Raw genomic sequence first — 23,651 nt, 5'->3', positions numbered from 1 at the left:
ATCAGGAATATTGACAGAAAACAAAAATGATCCTTCAAAGGGTTCTTCATTTACTGGGCTTAGCTTTATTTCTTCAGATTAAACCACACTCTCTGCTGCTGTTGTACAAACTCAAAATTCCCACAGTGCAGTTTTTGGTTGGCTAAAATCCACAGTCTGGATAAATGGTTAACATTGGTAAAATTGTGTTTATTTGTTGACAGGACCTTGCAAGCTGATTTTAGTTCTACTGACTTTCACCCGAGTCCAAGAGAAAACAGGCTGAAATTGGATCTGTTGAAGAAAACCAAACTGATCCAAAAGGTCGACAAAGTCAATAGGGAAAGCAGGAATCAGTGATGTTCGTGACCATGAATTTAACAGAACTTATTGTGCTGTTTAATATTAGTTTCATTCAAAGAAGAGTGTGAAAGCACACAAGATGTTTTATTAGAGCCTCCTGGGTTTTCATCTGGTAGCTTTTCGTTGTAATCTACACAGCCAGTTAAAAGAGTTAAACAGATCCCAGTTTTTTAAGCACATTACAAAGTCAGTATTGTCTATGCCCACTTCAAACACAAAATAAGTCTACTTGGCTTTCTGATAAGATACAAATAATAATGCTGCTTGACAATACATCTGCTGGCAAACCTGTTTGTTTCCCTTTAAATAGTGTCACATTGTAACAAAAATGCATTTGTGTGTGGTGCCCAAATCCTCTCTGCAAATCTCGTAAAAAGCATTATTACATTTAGGGTCTTCATTTAAAAGCAGAGGGAGTTTTGTAAAAGAATAACTTGTATTTTAAAGTAACGAACTCCTTTTAGTTAGTCCACAATAAAATACTAAAAAGATACATTCCCACTAAATTCAAATAAATATCATGTCCTCAGAAGTCATAGAAGACATCTGTTTCTGTGTTTGCATAACCAGCAGTCAAATGCCCCCCTCATTGGGGTCATCAGAAAAAAAGCAACTATCAGCAACTTCTAGTCTTTCAAAACATCCAGATGTTTTATATTTATACTTTTTAGAAAGAAAAACCAAAATAGAATAAAACCATGGGACTGTCACTCTATTATATCCCCTACTTCAGTTTTTTTTCCTTTAACTATCACGTGAAAGCGAAATGTAAAGTGCTGTATATGACTCTTTTTTTTTTTAAAGATTCCAAAAATGAAGCACTGGTATCAAGCGCATTTGAAACTTCCCAGTTTCACCCTGCGTGAATGGTAGTTCTGCCTGTTTTTCTTTAGAGACCAAACTGAAGTGAGCTGGTTGATCCAGTGGAACATCAATTACCTGACATCAAACAGGGTAAAAAAAAAACACCAATCAGATAATGTTAAAAGCTTCACTGGTTCACTTACAACCCAGAAGGTTACTAAAGCTCTGTCAATTAGAGTCAGTGCACTAACAAACCTGTGCCCATACTATTAACAGTTAAAGTCTGTGCACAACTTTTCTTAGAGAGCAACAGGATGCAAACACTTCCCAACAACAATATAAACTTGTGTAACAATGTAGATGACCCATTGGTCATCTACATTGTTAAAAAAAAGTTAAAAAACCCGAGTGCATGTTAAAGCTAAGTGATCCAATAACTGAAGGACAAGAATACAGTTCAGAAGAGGTCCAAACACTGCAATGGCGCTGGTGTAAAGAGCTCCGTTCTCATTAGAGATTTTACAATTAGATTTCTTCCACATTCTGCAAATGCAAATCCTTGCTTTGCTGCAGTAAGTCTTGTAAAAGTATTCACATCCCACGAAAAGACCTAAAACTGGAACAGAGGTTCACCTTCCAACAGGACAACAATCTAACATTCAGCAAGAGCTACAATGGTTTATATCAAAACATATTTGTGTGCTAGAGTGGCCTAGTCAAAGTGCAGACCTAAAAATAATTGAAACTCTCTGGTAAGACTTGAAAAGCAATCTTTAAACCTTTTCCATGCAATCCAACTGAGTTTAAGCATTTTTTAAAAAGAAGAATGGGCAAAAACCTCACTTTACAAATGGTGTAAAGATACATGTCCCAAAACACTTGTTCTATATAGTATAGACTCAGGTGGGCTGAATACACACATTTCACCTCAGACTTTTATTTGTAAACCGAATAGAAAACCATGTATTATTTGCTTTTAGCCTCACAATTATGTGTCAGTTTGTGTTGGTCCATCACAATAAAGCTCACTAAAATTTGACGTTGAGCTGTGACAAAACTTTGGAAAATCTCAAGAGGTATGAACACTTTAGCAAGGCACTTTTTAATTAGCACATCATTGTTGTGGCATCAAGATACAGAGTAAAGCTCAAAGAATCTTTCACTTGCGATTTAAAGAAAAGTAATTGTTACACATCACCAACTTCTTCCAGGAACAGACGATGCAATTTACATTCTTCTGTCTGCACAGAAATGTCGACACTTTGTCCTACCTTGATCTGTAACATGATTAATCTTCCAGCTCATGTTTTCTTCATCTCTTGGGATAATTTGCTGGTAAGTAGCTGTAACAGTAAGAAATCTCAGAGGTTATCCACTTGGTGTAACCTCCTCTTATCTTTATATGAACTTTGTAATATAGGCACAGGGCCGCGGATTTAACCCCCTCCCCTCCCATCACTGATAACACAGATCCCTCAGGACTCTCTGCTGGGAAACCCCCCAAAATATATGATTACAAAGAAAAGTGATTCTTTATCTTTAGACAGGTTTTAAAATATAATTTAAATATATTTTTCAACGGGGGAGCAGGGTTTGACGTAGACATGTTAAATGATCTTAGCAGCAGACAGCCCTCGCTGGATGCTCATTTCTTCAGCTGGGTGATGAGGTGCAGTCGTGCATCAGGATCGCAGAGCTTTGAGTCCTATCTTCGTCTTTCTGATGTCATTGAATGGCGGAATCACTTACGTGGTGTGTTGTTGTGATCTCCTAAAGCGGCCCTATTGTCCCTGAAAGCCGACAGGAAGGACCCACAGAACCGCGTATAGGGCGGGCGGGACGCACACGCTGTTCCCGGATTTCCCCCAGGTCCAAAAGACCCGTCAGCCAAAGAAAGCTTGGAAGTGGAATGTTGACGCAATATTTGCTTTAAAAGCAGTTTTTAAACCCACAGCATTGCTACATCTGAGTGAAACATTAGAAATAGTGAAGTGGAAGACCGCTTGTCCCCTTCCGCCACCTTGTGACCATATTATGCACTGCGTTTCCCCTCTCCATATGAATTTAAACTCAGACCATTTTATTCGAGACGCTTGTTCAAGCAATCCAATATATTTGGAAATCTAGACGAGAGAGTTTCCACAAATTGAAACCAAGCATGAGGGAAAAGTCAAAAGTGGATTAAAAGCTGTTTGCAGTCTGGGGTACAAGTTAATTTACTGCCTCAAGTTTAAACGTTTTAAACCTTCATGCTAGAGATAGTCTGCCTTGAACCATTAAGGTAATTCAACAGGTTTTGTAATTTAATTTGAGGCCTTGAGCCACCCCAACTTTCTTTAAGTACACTTATTTGGACCATAAATCAGGTCGTCACACTTGGAGCAAATTAATGCAAAACCTTCAGGACCACATGTGGAAACAGCCCAGTCCATTGCTGTAGACATGCCATTAGTGTTACAACCCCACAAACCATTCAGGATAGCCTAGTCCCCCCAGCATTCCTTACTTTTGAAGCATTGAAACGACATTTCCTTCAGAGGTACAATTGCCAAGTCTTGGCAGAACTCCAAGATGCAATTTTAAGCGGCAGTCTTAAACACAAGACCTTCAACTCATTCAAAGCATTTTATTGAAATTATGGCCCCAACTATTTGACTAGCCAGGCAACTTGCAGGGAAGAAACAAAGTTACAGAAAATCTTTGAAGTGCAGATTTTGGCAGCAGGTTCCATGTGTGGACCAGCAGAGATTTAAGGGGTCACTGTGAAGACCTTCTGCTGCCCAGCGCCAGGGTCCTGTGGAGTGTCAGGGGTATCTGGACCATGCGCTTTCAAATAATGATCCTGAAAGTAATCTTGGCCTGTCTCATGTTCTTTGCTGAAGCTAGTATAGGTGCCAGGAGGGTACAGCCCATACAGAAACCTGTAGTCAAAATCAGGGTAGGGGTAAGGAAGAGGGTAGCCCCACAAGCCACCCACACCAAGAGCCGGCAGAGGTACAGGTGGAATACCCTGGCCAGGCCCCATATGGTCAGAGGGATAACCAAACTCCTCTGTCTGCTGATTGTAGTTCCCAAGTTCAGCTTCCTTCACAACATTGGAAGTTTCTCCAGACTGAAGGGCCAGTGCAGCTGGTGCTTGAGGAAGTTGTGGACTAACATTGATCTCTTGAGGTTGGGTGTCAGTTGTGGCTTCCTCAAAGGCTTTTGGGCCAATAGCCCACTCCATCTCTGCAGAACAATGTTTTAGATTAGTTTTATCTCATGATCATAGAATAAACTTTTCCAAACAGTCATGTTTCAGGAGCTCACCAGGTAAGTGAGCCTGAGGTCCAGACTCTGAAGGGCTGGCAACATATCCTGCTTGAATAGGCACAAAGGCACCAGCAGCATATCCAGCATGAGCAGGCACTGAAACACCAGTGACATATCCTGCCTGAACTGGGAGGTAAGAGCCAGCAAGAGATCCTGCTTGCTCAGGATCAAGAGATGCAGTATATTCTGCTCCAGGCAGAGCAGAGTGAAGGACGATAGGTACTGGCTGTGCCTGAACATACTGGGGTGGACCAAGATGTTTCACTGGCTTGGAGACACCTCCAGAGGACCTGTGAGATGAAGGTGCAGAGTGGCCAGTGGTTGATCCCTGCTGAGAGCCAACATGATGTCGGTCGTCTGGGTCATGGGGTCTACTCGGAACTTCAGAGCCTGGATGTGCATGAACACATGTTTAGAACCAGAGGAAACAGCATTTTGGTTTAAGCAGATGCAAGATCTCACCTTTCACTGGAAAGCCATGAACATCCACAAACAGCAAGGCAAAGAGGAAAAACCTAGAACCAGTTAACACAAAAAAAACCAACAGCAGTTTTAAAAACCCCAATAAAAGCGTTACAGTTTCAGTTTACCTCTTCTTACCTCAACAAACCCTGTGCAGTCACCATATTGAACAGTTGCAGTGATGACAGAGGAGAAGGTGATGGTTTATAAATGTTACAAAGAGCCAGCCCAGTCCAATCAAAGCTAGCCTGCCTAACAACATGCAGCTGATGATAATTGACTCTCAACAACGCAACCAAAACACAGCAGATGGTCAAAATAAAGCTAAATAATTATGAAGCAGTTCAACTCAAAAAGGAAATAATTACTTGTTCCACTATATTTCAGTATTACCCTGAGTAAGATTTCATTCTAAATCAGGCACTGGCATCTAAATATAATTTACAGATTAACGTCACCTGAATAAGGTGATTTGTTACATTAAAAAGCCATGTACATTTTTCAGAATGTGGTAAGATCATGAAGACGACTACATAAGAAGGTTGTCCCAGAATTATATTAACTTCCACATTACCAACCAGTCTACAGTGTTTGCCTTTGACTCCACATCTGCCAGTAAACTTTGATTCAGGACAGAAAAGGCCAGTTTAAGTGCTGGACTGGAAAAACATTTAAGGAAACAACAAAAGGTATCACAAAAAATGATTCAGAAGCACTTTCATAAATCTGCAGGAATTTACTTTACAAGTACTTTACAAGTACTTTACAAGTACTCTTAATACATAACCAATTTTAAAGCATAGAGAATTTATATATTTTAAATGTAATTCAAGATTTTTAATAGTATGGCCTATCTTACAATGTCCCCCTGAAATCTGTTGTTAGAGATAATAACAAGGAAGAATTCATTAAAAAATCAATAATAATGATACAAATTTACCTGTGGACCAAATTTAATAGCACTACCTAAGACTCGTTGATGAACCAAATTACATAACAAAATGTAAACTGTAACCAATAGACACTTCCTTCTAAGCAACAACAAATGAATACTTGGAACAGTTTTTGTTTTAACTTTATATTGACTTTTTAAAAAAAAAAAAAAAAAACGAGTATTTTCTATTTTGAGTTGGTTAAAAATAAGATTTCTGTCATAATGCAGCATTTGCAGATTCAGGTCTTTTAGTTATAGTCAGGAAATACATTTTCATGTGTTTATGACTTCAGGCACTTCTTTCCTCAGGACGACGTTGAGTTGGAGCAGCTGTAATGGGGATAAAAAAATCTTTTAGAAATCAAACTTCATAACAGATAAAAGGTTGATAGAAATGTACCCTGCCTGAAAATTGAGGGGACTCTCGGGGGACCCCTGCTGGCTTGAGACCATGAGGAGACTTACCTTATTTATCCCTGTTGCCAGTTTGCTCACATTTTTGTGGATTTACTAATATAATTGCGAGAGCATTAGCACAAATTACAACATTGTTAGTTACCATTGTTCATGTTTACAGCAATCTAAATAAATGTACATATTTGCTGCTGTTTTTTATTTTAATTTAAGACCACAGTCATGGGCAGTGCTAGTCTCAACATGATACCAAATGATGCTGCATCTTTCCACTATCACAATCTGCCTTTTTCTTTTCCTTTAGATAAAAAAGAAAATTGGCTGTACAAGCACATACATGTACATACTGTTCCTTTATCTTTTATTTTATTTCCTGTACGATGTGAGCGCATGTAACCAAAGTCAGTTTCTTTGTTTGTTCACACAATCTTGATCAATAAAGCTGATTCAGATTTTACTGAACTTTTAGCTCTAATAGGTAAAATAAGGTGGAAAAATGTGTTTTTGGACAAATTAACGAAGAGTTGTGAGTAAAATATAAACGAGAGTTTTGAATTCTGATTCCTCACTAATCTTAAAGCCATGAATTATGAAAAAAGTCTTATTTTAATTAAAGTCAAAACAGAAAATAATTAGTGTTTTTCTATCAACACTCATCAGCAACATAAAATCATAAGTTCTGTGCACTTCCATTAGTCATTGATTTAGTCTTGTGGGGAAGTATACCTATTTTATCTTCACAATTTGTATTCACCATATTATCTTTAATTAATTTGTCTGGCTTTTTAAAACTTCTTCACAGAATAAAGATTTCTGAACTGTTTGGTAGTTTGGTACAAAGTCTGGTTCAGTTCTGTAATCTGAGAGGAGCAGTAAAAAGTTAAAGGCATACATCAAAATGCAGCTCATACTTTGAAAATAATAAAATAGAATGTTGTTAATTGTATAATTACTGTTTGCTTAAAGTGGTTTGGATTTACGCAATCGAATTTTTTTATTTACTTATTTGCCTACAGTTAGTCAGTGATTGCTGTTTAGATGTCAGTGCTGTATGTAAGGTTCTGTCTTAGGCTAATCCTGAAATATGGTTATGTTATTGTTTCCATTTTGAGTTAAACTGCATGAGTTAAATATTTACCCTTAGAAATAACCTTCATTGACCCTCAGTGGGGATATTCTGAGGCACAACACAGGTTGTTGTCCCTATATAGTCCTAGATAATTAAAATACATTCTGTATTTTAACCATCTGCAGTGTTTCGGTTCCTTTGTTGAGAGTCAGTCATCATCAGCTGTGTGTATTTAGGCAGGTAAGCTCTGATTGGACAGGGCTTGCCCTTTGCAACATTTATAAACCATCACAGTTCACTCTATTGTCAGAGCAGCTGTTGAAGATGGTGACTGTGCAGGTCTTATTAAGGTGAGTGGCTTGTGGTGCACCTTCTTGATAATGGAATGGTTCTGAATGGTTTATCTGCTTCAGGTTTTCCCTCTTTGCCTTGCTGTTTGTGGATGTTCATGGCTTTCCAGTGAGAGGTGAGGTCTTGCATCTGCTTGAAACTAAATGTTGTCTCTATGTTGGTTCTAAACATGTGTTCATATACATGCAGGCTCTCAAGTCCAGGGTAAACACCGTGATCCAGATGGACATCATGTTGCCTCTCGGCAGGGATCAACCACTGGCCACTCTGAATCTTCATTTCACAGGGCCTCTGGAGGTGTCTCCAGGCCAGTGAAACATCTTGGTCCACCCCAGTATGTTCAGGCACAGCCAGTACCTATCACACTGGGCTCAGCTATGCCTGATGCAAGATATACTTCAAGCAGTGGTTCTCCTGTCCCTCTTCAAGGAGGATATGTTGCTGGCTCATATGTACCTGTTCAGGCTGGTCCTAGTTCTCTTGTGCCACTTCCAGCAGCATATTCTGCCAGTTCTGAGTCTGGAACGCGAGCTACCTTGCCTGGTAAAGCTGTAGTGACTTATTGTAAGTAGACTTCTGGGCTTGGATTCTTAATATTGAAACTTTGTTTTCTCCTCATTTCTCCAGAAATGGAGTGGTCTATTCCTCCTAATGCCTTTGAGGAGGCATCAACAAACACCCAATCTCAAGACAACAGCATGGTTCTGCCACAACTTCCTCAAGCACCTGCCCTCCAGTCTGGAGAAACTTCAAATGTTGTGAAGGAAGCTGAACTTGGGAACTACCATCAGCAGACAGAGGAGTTTGGTTATCCAGCTATGGGGCCTGTTCAGGGTTTTCCACCTGTAGTTCTGCAAAGTCCTGGTGTGTGGGGCTACCCTTTTCCCTACCCTCTTCATTATCCTGATTTTGACTACAGGCTTCTGTATGGCCTGTACCCTCCTGGCACCTACACTACCTTCAGCAAAGAACACGAGAATGGTAAAGACCACTACCAGACCATCCACTACCTGAAAGAACATGGTTTTGATGCTCCTGACACACCCCAGAACCCTGGATCTGAGCAACAGAAGGTCTTTCCAGGTGTCTGACAGACATCTGCAAGCTGACTTGATGTGATGCTAGGTTATCTGTAAATGTATATCATGTGCTTGTCAATCTTTCCTCTGAGCTAGTCTTTCAATAAATTATTTGAAATTTACTCTTTACCTTAGGTATGATGTCTGAATGTAATGGCCCTAATGCTATATTTGGAATTGGCTGCAGTGACCTGGTCCATGGTTCACAATTTTCCAAAAAGGGGGGGCATCAGACCTGGGCTGTTGAATACCATGCATGCACACTTTGAAGTGCTGTTCATAACCCAGGTGGGGGGGGGGGGGGGCTAAGAAGCCAGTTAAAGGTGACTAAATCTCTAATTTCAAAACTATTGCATTTCCAGCCCCCATCCCATGTAGAAGGCCATGCTCTTTTATACAGAATGCTGAAAAATGGCCCATGCTGTCCCAAAGCCCTCCACAAAGATCTGCTTTAGAATTACAGGAATTTTGGTGACTTGTACTATTAACTAATACTATCTTCAATGTAGAAGCTTCCACATCAAGTATATTCAAAGTTGAGGCTTTCTAAGGAAACTCTGTGAACTGAATTGACTTTCACTATTCAGTCCTCCTGGATAGCACAGAGCAAAAGCTTAACTTTGCAGCAATTCCTCTGTATACAGGTCCTTCTCAAAATATTAGCATATTGTGATAAAGTTCATTATTTTCCATAATGTCATGATGAAAATTTAAATTTCATATATTTTAGATTCATTGCACACTAACTGAAATATTTCAGGTCTTTTGTCTTAATACGGATGATTTTGGCATACAGCTCATGAAAACCCAAAATTCCTATCTCACAAAATTAGCATATCATTAAAAGGGTCTCTAAACGAGCTATGAACCTAATCATCTGAATCAACGAGTTAACTCTAAACACCTGCAAAAGATTCCTGAGGCCTTTAAAACTCCCAGCCTGGTTCATCACTCAAAACCCCAATCATGGGTAAGACTGCCGACCTGACTGCTGTCCAGAAGGCCACTATTGACACCCTCAAGCAAGAGGGTAAGACACAGAAAGAAATTTCTGAACGAATAGTCTGTTCCCAGAGTGCTGTATCAAGGCACCTCAGTGGGAAGTCTGTGGGAAGGAAAAGGTGTGGCAGAAAACGCTGCACAATGAGAAGAGGTGACCGGACCCTGAGGAAGATTGTGGAGAAGGGCCGATTCCAGACCTTGGGGGACCTGCGGAAGCAGTGGACTGAGTCTGGAGTAGAAACATCCAGAGCCACCGTGCACAGGCGTGTGCAGGAAAGGGCTACAGGTGCCCCATTCCCCAGGTTAAGCCACTTTTGAACCAGAAACAGCGGCAGAAGCGCCTGACCTGGGCTACAGAGAAGCAGCACTGGACTGTTGCTCAGTGGTCCAAAGTACTTTTTTCGGATGAAAGCAAATTCTGCATGTCATTCGGAAATCAAGGTGAGGAAGACTGGGGAGAAGGAAATGCCAAAATGCCAGAAGTCCAGTGTCAAGTACCCACAGTCAGTGATGGTCTGGGGTGCCGTGTCAGCTGCTGGTGTTGGTCCACTGTGTTTTATCAAGGGCAGGGTCAATGCAGCTAGCTATCAGGAGATTTTGGAGCACTTCATGCTTCCATCTGCTGAAAAGCTTTATGGAGATGAAGATTTCATTTTTCAGCACGACCTGGCACCTGCTCACAGTGCCAAAACCACTGGTAAATGGTTTACTGACCATGGTATCACTGTGCTCAATTGGTCTGCCAACTCTCCTGACCTGAACCCCATAGAGAATCTGTGGGATATTGTGAAGAGAACGTTGAGAGACTCAAGACCCAACACTCTGGATGAGCTAAAGGCCGCTATCGAAGCATCCTGGGCCTCCATAAGACCTCAGCAGTGCCACAGGCTGATTGCCTCCATGCCACGCCGCATTGAAGCAGTCATTTCTGCCAAAGGATTCCCGACCAAGTATTGAGTGCATAACTGTACATGATTATTTGAAGGTTGACGTTTTTTGTATTAAAAACACTTTTCTTTTATTGGTCGGATGAAATATGCTAATTTTGTGAGATAGGAATTTTGGGTTTTCATGAGCTGTATGCCAAAATCATCCGTATTAAGACAATAAAAGACCTGAAATATTTCAGTTAGTGTGCAATGAATCTAAAATATATGAATGTTAAATTTTCATCATGACATTATGGAAAATAATGAACTTTATCACAATATGTTAATATTTTGAGAAGGACCTGTATATTGAGCACCCATGTAGCTATAGATGAAAGTAAAGCTCTTAATAGGAAGAAACCTCCAGCAGAACCTAGCTCAGTCTGAGCAGCCATCTGCCATGACCAGGTGGGGATTTAAGGCAGAGCATTCAAAAAACAAAAGTACTGATCCAGGAGTACTTTCTATTTTAAAAGTAAAAAGCTAATGATGTGGACTTGGCTAGAAGAGAAATTAGGCTAGGGTGTGGCAAGAGAGTTTTTGTCTCAACCATGGCAATGAGGACAAGGATTTTAAAGCAAAAAACTGTAGACTTTTGACTGCAGGGAAGTTAGTTTTAGGATGGATATCGGATATTCTACCAAAACCCACTTAATCCGGTCATTCTACCAAGGGTCTTCCTCCCATTTGATCCGATGCAGCTCAGGTGGTAGGAGTTCGTCCTGTAATCGGTGGGTTGCTGGATTGAACCCCTGCTCTTCACCAGATTTGCCTGCACTTTTGTCAGGTTGCCCCAGGGCAGCTGTGGCTGCCCTTGGACGATGCCCCTCTCCAGAAAAGTGTCACAGGTAGACACAGAGCCAGGCCAGGTGTAGCTTCTAGGAAGAGAGAACAAAGTTAAAAGCTGAAATAACAGCGAAAAATTGGAGAGTAGTGTGAGAATGTAGCAAAGAGGGTGAAAGTGGTCATTATGTCCTCCAGCAGCCTAAGCCTATAGCAGCATAACTACACAGAAAGTTTCAGTTCAGATTGTTTAGTTAAACGGCGCTTATTTACAACAATGTCGTCTCAAGGCACCCCACAAAGGGTCCCACTGATGGTCATTGTTATACTGGCTTGAATTGACTTAGCTCATTTTAAAATTACCCACCTTTCACACAGTGCAACAGGAAACTACACTCTCCAATTATTTTGAACTCTGCCTTCCTCCCTCCCTGTCGGATGGAGTAAGGGGGAGTCAGATTTAGCCTAAAGCCTCAGTTATGGTTGAGGTGCAAAAACACCCTCCATTTCTGCTACCTGTGCGACCCCTTCTCTTTTCTAGTGGTTATAATCTTTCTGACAGAGAGAGGTACCCACAATTCTTGTGGTTTTTAATATAACAATGGCCACCAGTGCTCTAGATGGACAAACTTTATCAGTTTATTATTTTACTTAGCACCCCTACACATAACCCATCTTAAAATGTCCAAACTCTAACACTCAGTAGTTTAATCTAACCTCCCCAACTACCCCGCACCATTCTAAATCTTCTGTGAAGTGCCTTGACACGTGTGTTGTGAATTGGCCCTATATAAAGGACCTGTGTTGGCCATTGTAGTCCTTTTTTTTAAGTGTCCTGTCTGGCAGAGTAGCACTAAGAATTGTTGTCTGAGTACCAAGAAGAAGCCCAACAGATTTACTTTTACAAGTAGAGCATTACAGTAAATGCTATAATGCTTAGCTTGATATATAAAAAAAACTTAATTGGAAACTGCTTTGGGATCATTTTAACTGGACACAGAGATGGAAACTAAAAGGAAAAAAAATAAATAAAGAAAGAGAGAGATGTCGGTCAAAAAGGACCAAGCAGCTGGTGCCAGAACGGTGGTCCTTAATAATATTGTAGTTGCGCTTGAGTTTTATTAACTTTTTCACAGGATTAACTTTTACTGCACTAAACCCTTCTCATTTCTCCTCATCCCATGACCAATCAGTTTCCCCAAAGAAGCAGGTGACAGGCTGGAACAACCGATAATGGAAATGTTCACAAAACTGAGTGGAGTGGAGCTGACTTAAATATTAGCAGGAGAATGTAACAGAGTGAGGAAAAGTGGTCATTATGTCTTACAGCAACGTAAGCCTACAGAGAAAGTTCATGATAACCTAAGCCAGTCTAACTATAAGCTTTCTCATAAAAGGACAGTTTTCAGCCTAGTCTTAAAATTAGACAGGGTGAGCTGCCTCACAGACTAAAACAGGAAGCTCGCTCTACAGAAGAGGAACCAGATAACTAAATGATCTGGATGAATCAGATCTTGATCATGTTTCAGTATTGTTCCACAATGGATACTTTTTAGTATCCATTGTTCTAAGCACTTCATCCTTAACTGTAGGAACTTTACAGTTAAGGATGTTCTCCACAGAACTTTACTGTGTATTTAAAAAATCTAGGATTGTTGGTTTTGAAATAAAGAGAGAAAGAGATACTGTAGCTCTTCTATAAATAAAGGTTGGGATTCTTCCATCCTCTATGTTGGGGACAGTTATATCCACAAAGCTAATATTTGAATTGAGGGCCACCAAAAGTTTAGAAAAAGAGCTGCTTGAAATAAATATTTATTGTGATGTAAACTTAACACATTGTCATAGGTTGTGCCGTTCCAAAACCCCTAAATGTTCCCAATACTCCTAAAAGGCTCATTATTTTTAGACCTTAATGAGAATTTTTTGTTATCTTGAACCAAAAATTTGATTTTTCTTTCTTAAGAAAATTCAAAACAATCCAAAATGGTAAAGAATGAATCAGGGAAAAAAATAGATTAAAATGTGTTCACTGCAGGGTATCCCCACTGGGGACAAACATGGAGGTTTTCAGTTTAACAGTTAACATTTCCTAAATCTAATGTTTTCAAATAAAAGAGGAATCAGACAGTAAATTAACAATGTGAGGTTAACTGAGTGGTGTTCTTAAAAAAAAAAAAAAAAAAAAAAAACTGTCTTCATTTTGGCCAACTACTGAGATTTGATCATTTTTCCAGTCACCCCTCAGCAGCTGTGTGTTGTTAGGTCATTAAGCTCTGATTGGTCAGATCTGGTCTGGATCGCATTTATTAACTTCCATCGTTCCTTGCCTGTCATCACAGTTTCACCATGGTGACTACTGAGCGCCTTCTGAGGTATCTTGATATATTTAGTAAGTTCATTTAACTATTGTGCATTGTTTTGTGAAAATTTTCTTGTTCTGATTTCAGGGTTTCCCTCCTTGCCCTGCTGATTCTGGAGACTCATGGCTTTCAAAGGTATGGTTAAATTTATTCATAAATTTATTGAACACACCTTTGCTCAAGGGATGTTCTTTTTCACCTAGGTTCAAAATCCAAGCACCAGAGCAGCGGCAGCAGTTCCAATACAGGGGGTAATGTTGCCTCTCATCAAGGCACTGGTGGTGGGCACCCTTGACCTGTGCCCTAGACTGCTTCTGGAGGTGTGCCCAAACCAATGCAAGCGCCTAGTCACCCCCACTTTGTGCAGTGCCTGTTCTTGTTGCTCTAAGACCTATGCCTGATGCAGGATATACTGCCAGTTCTGGTCTCTTCCTACCTGTTCAGGCAGGATATGTTGAAGGTGTTGCTATGCCACTCCAGGCAGGATATGTTGCTGGCTCTCATCAGCCTGGAGCTGCTAGGGCTAACTTGCCAGGTAACAAGCCTCAAACTTGGTTAATTGTAGTTCAATAGCAAGTAGTCTTAATGTGTCAACAATTGGGCTACTTTTTCCCTCAGAGACCCACTGGTCTATTCCTCCTAAAGTCTTTTTTGGAAGAATCAACCAACACCCAGCCCCAAGACAGAAGCAAGGTTCTACCACCATTCCCTCCAGCACCCCCTGCAACAGCCCTCCAGTCTGTGAGACGTCTAATGTTGTGAAGGAAGCTGAACTACCATCAGCAGACAGAAGAGTTTGGTTATCTAGCTATGGGGCCTGTTCATGGTTTTCCACCTGTAGTTCTGCCACGTCCTGGTGTGGGTGTTTTGTGGGGCTACCCTCTTCCTTACCCTTACCCTGATTTTGGCTACATGCTTCTGTATGGCCTGTACCCTCCTGGCACCTACACTACGTTCAGCAAAGAACACAAAGGGCAAAGACTACTACCAGACCATCCACTACCTGAAAGAACATGGTTCTGATGCTCCTGACACACCCAGAACCCTGGATCTGGGCAACAGGAGGTCTTCCCAGCAGCCCCTTGGATCAGCAATCGTCTATGATGGAAGGAATGTCTTGGGTATTAATTGTATTTTAACAAACTAGTAAAATGCAAGTCTTTGTCTCTTATGATTTCAGCACTTGCAATGCTTTCAAGTAACCCTCTGCTACTTTTGGCTTTCCTTTAAAAGTAGAACTGTTAATCACATTTCATTTTTGGATGAAATTTTAGGATTAACCTAATGTGCCTTAACCTTTACAGGTGACTTTTGGACTGCACCTGTTCAATGTTTCAGTACTTCACGCACAGCGTGAAGTACTGAAAAATTGTTCTATTTTTTGGGGCGGGGTCCATGAATTGATGAAATTTCCTGGTTCACTCAAAACTGGAATTTATTTTAACTGTTCCCTTATCCTGCTGCTCACATGACATGAAAAAAAGATGGCAATTGAATGTTTAGACTGTTCTCAAAGTGGCCACTGAGCAGGTTCTCCGAAAGGCCCGGAAGAAACTTAAAGCATGGAAGTGGATGTCGCTTGGACATATCCCACACTGAACGGCTTCACTGTGAGCAGACCTGCATAATGTCACTCAACCTCAGGCATGTTTAAAAGAAGTAAGGCACCCAAGTGTCACATCACACCATTCAAAGCAGTTTACATCTGTGTGCTAGACACCTGCAAGTGTACCTGACCCCACCACCAGACACAGGCATCGTCTTGCAAGGGAGCATTAACGCTGGACGAGAAACCAGTTGGCCCAGTATGTTCTTTAAATGTTAATGCTGAGTGTAAATGATCTGGATTGTCCACCTCTACACTGTTGTCACCAGACAAAGCTTTGGTGGTAGCAGTGTTAGTGTGGACAGGTGTCTAGTCATTACAGAACTGCCCTGCAGTTTGTGAATGGTACAGACAAGTCCATACTACCTGAATAACATTAATCTAGTCAATGTGCCCCTACATGATCAACACAGGCTTAATTTCATCTTCATGAATGACAATGCTCCAGCTCATTTAGGTCCCATCATAAGGGAACAGCTTTTGGAGACTGGGGTACCTCGAATGGAGTGGCCTGTACTTTCTCCACATTTGAATCCCATAGAAAACCTATGGGATCAGTGGAGTTGTTGGCTAGAGGCTCGTAGCTCTGTACTCCAGAACCTCAATGTCCTAAAGGCCACCATTCAAGAAGAGTGGGATGCCATGCCTCAGAAGACAATAGGTGGACTTGTAAACATCATGAGAAGTCAAGCTGTAATTGATGCTCAAGGGCACATGACACGTTGCGTCATGTTACCCACCACTGTCGTTGGGTTTTGTTTCAATAAATTGTTTGAGATTAGGAAATCACCATTGCATGCTCCTACTTAAACGTCCTACTTTCATGATATATCACTGCAGCATGAATTTTTACGTTTTCCATAAATTTCCCCCGAAAGCCAAATACCCCTAACTTTTTGTGAGTTGTGTATAGAAGCCAGCCTCAGGTCATTCATGACAACCCTTGGGCCATTTATCCTTGTACTGTATGTTTATGAGCATTCTTATCCTATTGTAACAAAAGGGAAACATTAGAACTTATATTTTATTTCACTATAGTATACATGTATAAACAGTTATGAGCATATTAATAAAGGTTATTCCTAATAAACTGAAATATAATTTTACTATTTACAAATCATAAACCAGGCCTGAAGCCTGAAAGAAAAGAAAAATGACACCATGCAAGCTTTCTAAATTACACACAGGCGGCTGTGCTGTATCTAATAACTATTTCAGCTGATCACACGTAAAACCATCTGCTCAGATGCACAAACATTTCCCTCAAAACACACAAAACAATACCACCATTAAACAGCTCATGCAATAGTCCATATGGAAAACTGTGTTTCTGAAATGTGTTTCTGAAATAAATTCTCCTGCAAGGTTTTGCGCTTTAAAATCCTCTCACAAGGGTTGGCGTTTCTGTTTGCCGCTGGTTTCCTTCTCCAGGCCTGGTGCGTACTCCCCTGAAGGTGATTCTGTCAGCGAGTCTGGTCATAGCTCCATGCGGCGACAAATTACAACAAAGTGCTTGTCCTCGTTATTGCCATTGCTAAGACACAAAACTTCCTCATAAAGACCAAAATTTTAGCTTCTTCAGGCAAACTTTGGTCAGACCAGACCAGACAGAAACTTCTCTCCTTTTCGTTTCTCCTGCCACACTCTCCCTAGTGCGGGCTGGTCTATGTTCCAGATAATTATCCCACTTTACACAGAAAAACATGTTTTCATTCTTGCATAATAATAGAAACATTATTGGTATTTAATTTAATGTTTTTTTATTTTTTTATTACTCACTTAGTCAGTTTTTACCATTTCACACAAATTAATGTGATAGTGTCACACAGGAACAGCTAATAGTGTCACAGTGCACTACATCGATGGCTGGAGGTGGGACTTCAACCCAGAACTCCAGCCACCTGTGAGTCAATAGAAACATAACAGGTTCTGTATGGAGTAGAGTGAGGATGAGCTGAGTACTGCGTTGTGGAGCCGGGACCATCAATGAAAAAGAGGCATTATGCAAACAACATGAACTCATTAACCAAAAACGCCAGTTAAAGCTATTGGCTTGTAACCCATGGATATGCATACATGTATGTATGCAGACTCATCGTTGTCCTGGGACCTGCTCATGACTCAAAAACCCAAATTGTTTGGGATTAAAGACTTGAGTAAAAGACTTTTAGCTGTAAAGCTACACATTACCCTTACATCTAATTCTTTAGTAATTTAGAATTTTAAAAAACAAGAATGTTATTGAAATACTTTATTGAACCCAAAGGGAAATTAATTGTTGTAACTAATATTATAGAAGTTTCTTTAAAGAGTAGATGCTGATGGCTGTGGGCAAGAAGGATCTCCTGTAGCGGTCAGTCTTACAGAATCTGAAGAAGCCTCTGAGTGAAAACAATCTGTTGTGAATGCTGAGGTAATGCTGCAATGACACTTAAAATGATTTAAACAGTAATTTGTACATTTATGTGACACTTTTAACTTGAATCAGTTGCAAACAAGACTTTGCTCATTCCTAATGATGTATTTCTTTTGTTTTATTGTGGTATTGTTCGTAGTAGTTGTTCATTAAAAAAATACTTTTGTATCACCAAGGAGAAATATGTAGTACCTCCTTTAAACAAATACCGTGATTACAACTTTATTGTGACAAAATTGATTCATTATCACTAAGATTATGCAATATATTACTTTTCTGTCATCGCAACATCAGTGTGAACAATGTTATATTGGAAAGGAACCTTTGTAAAGATATTTGTTGTTATTATGTCCCCGTTGTCATAAATTCAAACTTTCCCAGCCATAATTTACAAACATTAACATTTTGAGCTTTGACAAAAATGCCTTCTGCATGATAGAAACAGAAAACATAGATCATCACATAACCTTAACACCTTATCTTCTTTACACCTATGTTACTGCTGCTCTGCTATGTTGTATATGGGAAATCTGATAAAATACATTTCTAAGACATTAAAACTGAAAATGAGTATTACAAGGAAAAATATGAAAGCAGACGTTTCATCTTCTCTTCTTCAGAGCCACTCTTGATCAGCTGTGTATTGTTAGCTCGTTAAGCTCTGATTGGTCAGGACTGGTCTCTAGCAACATTCATAAACATGCACTGGTGGCATGTTGGTCATAGCTGGTCTTCAATATGGTGACACTTCAGGACATTCTGAGGTAAGGGCAAACTTACAGTTATGTAATGTTTTATTGGCCATTACAATTAACTTGTGAAACTGTTCTTTTCATAATCTCAGGGTTTCCCTCTTTGCTGTGCTGCTTCTGAATGTTCATGGACTTCCTGTGAAAGGTATGGTGGTAGTGTTCACTCTTGCAAAAAAACTGTATTTAAATGCATCTTAAGACATGTGTTCTCTACACCTAGGTTCACAATCCCAACACCAGAGCAGCAGCAGTAGTGCCAAGAGGGGTACACTTACCTCTCATCAAGGTGCTGTGCACTATCCTCCTGTGTCTCACAGTACTTCTGGAGGTGTTACCAAGCCAGTACAAGTGGTCAAGCAACCTTCCAGTCACCCTCAATATTTGCAGGCAGGGACTGTGTCTGGCAGCCTGAGCTCCATGCCTGAAGTGGGCTACTCTGTCAGCTATGGTTCATCTGTGCCTGTGCAGCCAGGATATTCTCAACCTGCTGCCTTTATGCCAGTATATGATGCCAGCTCTCAACAGACAGGAGCTGCTCAGTCTTCCCTCCCAGGTAACTAGTCTCAAACAGTGTTCAGTCAACTTGTTCAAATGTATCAAGAAAATGTAATACAAATATTTCCACTCCCTCCAGAGGCAAAATGGAAAACTGCTCCTCAAGCCTTTGAGGAAGCATCCAATGACACCCAGGACCAGGGTTCTGGTGTTTTTGGTCCACCTCCAGGACCTGCCCTCCAGTCTGGGGAGACATCTAATGTTGTGAAGGAAGCTGAACTTGGGAACTTCCATCAGTGGACAGAAGAGTTTGGTTATCCAGCTATGAGGCCTGTTCAGGGTTTTCCACCTGTTCTGCAAAGTCCTGGTGTGTGGGGCTACCCTTCTCCCTACCCTCTTCCTTACCCATACCCTTACCCTGATTTTGACTACAGGCTTCTGTATGGCCTGTACCCTCCTGGCACCTACACTACCTTCAGCAAAGAACATGAGAAGGGCAAAGACTACTACCAGACCATCCAGTATCTGAAAGAACATGGTTCTGATGCACCCCAGAACCCTGGAACTGGGCAGGCGAAGGTCTTTACAGGTACACCCTAGAGACTTGGAGGGAGACCAAGGTGGGTTAAGATCTGTATCTGCAGATGGTGTCTCTTAACTTTTGGCCTAACCTTATGCTTCCCTTTTTTTTTTTTAGATTAAGCACCAGAGTCTTGGTTTTGTGGTGGCATAAATAAAATTCTCCAAATTGACTTTTCTTCTGTGGAGTTTAACATGGCTGCTTGATGCAGTTTATGTGGGGTTTTTTTTTTTTGTTTTTTTTTTTTTAAACTGACAGACTCTACTGCTGTGTACAATCACATGTGATTAATGCTCACATACTTGCTGACTCAAGTTGTACATACTCAACTAAAGGCCTTTGGGAGGCCCTTGGCACAAAGTAAATGTATGAAAGTGCAAAGTCAATTTCAAGTTGAAGACTTTAACTTGACAACCATCGTTAAACTAGCATTAGTTTAGCTTAAGAGTTTAGATGTAAAATTGTTTCTTGCCAAAATGAGTGAATTTCAAATGTTCGTCAGTGTTTTTAAAGTAAATGTTAACAGACAAAATGGGCAAACCAAATAAAAACAAAAAATATCCAAATGTATGAGTAACATTGGTTTAAAGTATTCACACTTGCTGATGGCAAACCCTGGTCTGGACCGAAACAGACCCACTTGAGGGTTCTTAATAGTCTGTAAATACAAACTGGCCTCAATCTGACCAAACTACAGGAAATGTGCATATTTTTGGCCTTGATGAGCAGGGCATAATGGGACAAATAAGCCCATTAGTGTAGCTATAACTGTTAGCTGGCCTAGTGGTTGTGGAGGCTCCCAATGCTTGCAGGTTCAAACCTCAGACTGTCACTCTGGGTCCCTAAGCAAGAGCCTTAACCACAAAATGCTTTGTGGGTGACAATTGTGTATGTGTATCCCAATGTTCCCTGGGAAAAAAAGGATGGATTAATTCAATAGTTCAAGCAGGCTCCTGAACAATGTCATGCTAAAGTAAAACTTTACTCAATGTGTTAAGAGATTAACTCCATTTCTGGGTCTGTGCTCTATTCTGCCCTAATATTTTCTGGTCAATGAGATCTATGGTCCTCACATGCATGGTTTTATTTACAAGTTATAGTTCATCTCCAAAGTATGATTAGAAAGCAAATATACACTTTAGCATGTCATTAAACCTGAACTAATAGCATTGCAGGTATTTGTTCATTTAAATCAAAATGACAAAACATTTTCTGTGGGTGATCCACCTGCTTGACATCGAGTTGAGAGCTTTCAGTTTGGTTTATATAGTGCCACTTTACAACTTGTAATATCAAGACACTTTACAGAAAAGTCCATTCAAATAAATAATACAGATTCCAAGTCAAGTACGTTACAATTGATGCTAGTTAGCAAACATAGTCGAGTTCCAATTATTCCAATTAGTTTTTTAAGGAAACCTAGCAGATTGAATAGCCATTGACTACAGCGGATTGTCGCATTGTCCACTTTGCAGCAATCCTTCATACTGAGCATGCATATAGTGACAAAAAAATCCCAGAAGCATTGATCTAGGATTTCTTTCAATGAATTGAACTGTAAAGATTTTTTGTTTTTTTCTTTCTCTAAGAAAGGGGTTTTCTTTATGGTATTGAGGTAAGCTGTGTAGTGCTGTGCAATTTTTGCCAGATTGGACTGGCTTTCCCCCAATTGGGCTTCTTTTGAAGATGTTGAACTGGGAAAAAAAATAGCTTTGGACAGGTTGTTAAAATCCAGGTAGCTTTTCACAACATTTGGCAGGTTTTTAGAAATAATTGATTTGAAACAAATTGTCATTGTGTGGCAGAAAAGTAAAACCTTTTACATCTCAAAGTCTCAGTTTTACACGGGAGCAATCCCCCCTTTTGTCCCTGCCTACCGCCGGCCTCGCAGGGAACATGGACAAATTGCTCAAATAGATTTATAGATGTATAAAACATAACAGAAAACTGAAAAGCAAGCATGTTATTTTATAGTTGGATTTACAAATCAAAAAACAATTAGAAAATGGGGATGAAAATGAGCCTTTGCAGAGTGATCCAGATGATGACATGTTATCAGAATCCTTATTAAACATTGCACCATTATACCTGATCCAGTTGCTCTTTCACACCAAAGTACATTTCAAAACATGAGTCCACCTTCACCCAAAAACATCAAGATTCTCAAAAAAGGGGGGTAACAGTGATTACATTCAGTTTTGAATCTACTTGTGCTAAAGCAAGTGTCCAATATTGTTGCAAAACCATCTATGAAAACATTGTTTGGCCAGCAAGGGTCAGAGGAATTTGCCAACATAAAAGATGGTATCCTTAAAACCAGACTGAAGAGAGAAAAAATTTATGTTTATGAGGAATCTTAGTGCAGCAGTCATTCACCTTTTTCCACATATCTGCATCCATCGCCATACCCAGCACCTTCCCCTTGTCCACTTCCCTGTACTATACATTTACATCTTAACCACATACACCAACACAAACCTATTCACTCCTCCACTTCACCTCAAATGAGTATTATCAGTCATCAACGAATGTTGATAGATCTTTGATGTTCTGATTATCTTCATACCTCCATAGAGGTTTGTTTATTGAACAATGTTCTTGTTATAGGAGCATTTATTGTTGCATCATCAATCCCAACTTTTGTAGTCTGTATTAAAAGTACAGTTAATTTGGTATTTGGTTAATTGGAACTTTGTTACATTGACACTGTTCTATTTTTGACTATTCTTTATTATTTGTATCAAAGTGAAATGTATGTCATTTAATTGGTCTATTTGACTGAAATGATGCCTTGGGATAATATCTATCAGGATTGGTGGCATCTAAAATATGAGCTGAACAGGATCACGTTGTTCTTTAGGCCTGAACTTTGCTTTCATGTCGAACACTGAACACCTTAATGTCAGAGGTATCAAAAACCCTATTGTTAAATTTAGATCATTTATATAGTGCTAATTCACAACAGCTGTAACCTTAAGGTGATTTTCAAGTCGAACATATGTATATATATATATATATATTTTTTTTTTTTTATTTTTTTTTTCTCTTTCTGCTCTCGGTGGAGGAGGACGCTTTTCTCTGTCTCCTGCACCCTCCCATATCTGCCCTGCTTCAGCTCTGTGTCTTGTCTTTCTTTTTGGAGCCTCTTTTTGCATATCTTCCAAAATTCTGAGTTATGGATTTGGTCAGCTGGTCTCTTAATGCAATTGATCAAATTTTCTTGACGAGAAGACAGGGTGAAGGGGAACCCTCTTGTCCAGACGTCCAGACATTTTTCTCCGGATACACGATGGACTCCTGGCAGAAGTAGAGGATTGTGTGTCTGTCGATATTGTCAGTCGAGGATGTCAAAGATATGTACACAATTGGATGTTTGATAACATGATTTCTGCTTTTTGGAGTTGGCAGTTGCCTGGCATATCGAGAAATTCGTAAGACGTCGGCAACTGTTCTGGGCATGAGGTTGCCTGGCATGTATGATGGGATCTGCAGAGCGATCAAAACTCAGACTGAGGCATGAGGTTGCCTGGCATGTATGATGGGATCTGCAGAGCGATCAAAACTCAGACTGAGATGTAATGTGAGCTGAATCACAGACTGGATGTGATCCTTACACAGGATCGCAGGCAGGTTGCAGTTCCTGGACTCAGGGGTGAAATGGGATAAATCTTGGAGAAAGTTGTTTGCTCGGATCTGGCGGAAAGGACCTGGAATTTGGCTGTTTGGATTCGCCATTGAGAAGCACCAGCAAGACTCTCAAGGCTGAGGGAAAAGGAAAAGTCAACCTAATCCAAATAATTGTTGTTTTTCTGAATCTGGCACCCTGCACGGCCTTGATGGCTGGCTATCTTCAGCTTCTCCTGGAAGTTATGTAAACATGACCCTCTGCTCCCTCTCCCTTCCTTGAGGACATCAGTGGACCTGCTCAGACCTGTGTGGCCAGTTGATGAACCTTCCA

At 40.3% G+C, this 23,651-nt stretch overlaps 4 protein-coding genes and 1 long non-coding RNA gene across 6 annotated transcripts in view; 3 read left to right on the top strand and 2 right to left on the bottom strand.

Annotated features, from left to right (window-relative positions):
• The window catches only part of LOC124860279 (equilibrative nucleobase transporter 1-like), a 35,712-nt gene extending 32,587 nt beyond the window's left edge, over window positions 1–3,125 (bottom strand). The window contains exons 1-2 of one of the 2 annotated variants that reach the window (XM_047353442.1): window positions 2,896–3,125; window positions 2,418–2,489 (exon numbers count right to left, since the gene is read on the bottom strand). The gene's annotated coding sequence lies outside the window, so the exon portion shown is untranslated. The remainder of the gene's footprint in view (window positions 1–2,417; window positions 2,490–2,895) is intronic. The other variant, XM_047353446.1, reaches the window with a different exon arrangement.
• A 632-nt stretch (window positions 3,126–3,757) lies between these two features.
• On the bottom strand, window positions 3,758–5,164 carry LOC124860280. The gene is made up of 4 exons (XM_047353447.1): window positions 5,059–5,164; window positions 4,921–4,973; window positions 4,456–4,848; window positions 3,758–4,374 (listed from the first exon to the last, which is right to left on the bottom strand). Exons 1-4 carry the CDS (start codon window positions 5,082–5,084, stop codon window positions 3,896–3,898), a joined length of 951 nt encoding a protein of 316 aa, XP_047209403.1. The 5' UTR covers window positions 5,085–5,164; the 3' UTR covers window positions 3,758–3,895.
• Window positions 5,165–7,581: 2,417 nt separating this feature from the next.
• LOC124860615 lies at window positions 7,582–8,889 on the top strand. The gene is made up of 4 exons (XM_047354066.1): window positions 7,582–7,687; window positions 7,751–7,803; window positions 7,878–8,231; window positions 8,316–8,889. The coding sequence occupies exons 1-4, from the start codon at window positions 7,662–7,664 to the stop codon at window positions 8,777–8,779; spliced, it is 897 nt and encodes a 298-aa protein (XP_047210022.1). The 5' UTR covers window positions 7,582–7,661; the 3' UTR covers window positions 8,780–8,889.
• Window positions 8,890–13,813: 4,924 nt separating this feature from the next.
• LOC124860763 lies at window positions 13,814–15,001 on the top strand. Its single transcript, XR_007036432.1, has 4 exons — window positions 13,814–13,856; window positions 13,932–13,979; window positions 14,048–14,379; window positions 14,463–15,001. It is a non-coding gene; the product is annotated as an uncharacterized LOC124860763 (long non-coding RNA).
• Window positions 15,002–18,523: 3,522 nt separating this feature from the next.
• On the top strand, window positions 18,524–19,865 carry LOC124860665. Its single transcript, XM_047354156.1, has 5 exons — window positions 18,524–18,630; window positions 18,711–18,763; window positions 18,839–19,171; window positions 19,253–19,733; window positions 19,811–19,865. The coding sequence occupies exons 1-4, from the start codon at window positions 18,605–18,607 to the stop codon at window positions 19,711–19,713; spliced, it is 873 nt and encodes a 290-aa protein (XP_047210112.1). The 5' UTR covers window positions 18,524–18,604; the 3' UTR covers window positions 19,714–19,733; window positions 19,811–19,865.
• Window positions 19,866–23,651: the final 3,786 nt, after the last annotated feature.

This window comes from Girardinichthys multiradiatus, chromosome 23 (assembly GCF_021462225.1).
Source record: "Girardinichthys multiradiatus isolate DD_20200921_A chromosome 23, DD_fGirMul_XY1, whole genome shotgun sequence".
NCBI lineage: Eukaryota > Metazoa > Chordata > Actinopteri > Cyprinodontiformes > Goodeidae > Girardinichthys > Girardinichthys multiradiatus.
The sequence above is the reverse complement of the archived record's forward strand: the minus strand, read 5'-3'. Positions and strand labels throughout refer to the sequence as shown.

Excerpts from the sequence above, each read along its gene's own strand:
- LOC124860280 (XM_047353447.1), bottom strand. The coding sequence starts at position 5,084 with ATGGTGACTGCACAGGGTTTGTTGAG. Across the intron at positions 4,974-5,058 it reads ACTGCACAGGGTTTGTTGAG|GTTTTTCCTCTTTGCCTTGC; the intron begins GTAAGAAGAGGT and ends AACTGGTTCTAG. Across the intron at positions 4,849-4,920 it reads TCATGGCTTTCCAGTGAAAG|GCTCTGAAGTTCCGAGTAGA; the intron begins GTGAGATCTTGC and ends ATGCACATCCAG.
- LOC124860665 (XM_047354156.1), top strand. The coding sequence starts at position 18,605 with ATGGTGACACTTCAGGACATTCTGAG. Across the intron at positions 18,631-18,710 it reads ACACTTCAGGACATTCTGAG|GGTTTCCCTCTTTGCTGTGC; the intron begins GTAAGGGCAAAC and ends TCATAATCTCAG. Across the intron at positions 19,172-19,252 it reads TGCTCAGTCTTCCCTCCCAG|AGGCAAAATGGAAAACTGCT; the intron begins GTAACTAGTCTC and ends CACTCCCTCCAG.
- LOC124860615 (XM_047354066.1), top strand. The coding sequence starts at position 7,662 with ATGGTGACTGTGCAGGTCTTATTAAG. Across the intron at positions 7,688-7,750 it reads ACTGTGCAGGTCTTATTAAG|GTTTTCCCTCTTTGCCTTGC; the intron begins GTGAGTGGCTTG and ends TATCTGCTTCAG. Across the intron at positions 8,232-8,315 it reads AACGCGAGCTACCTTGCCTG|AAATGGAGTGGTCTATTCCT; the intron begins GTAAAGCTGTAG and ends TCATTTCTCCAG.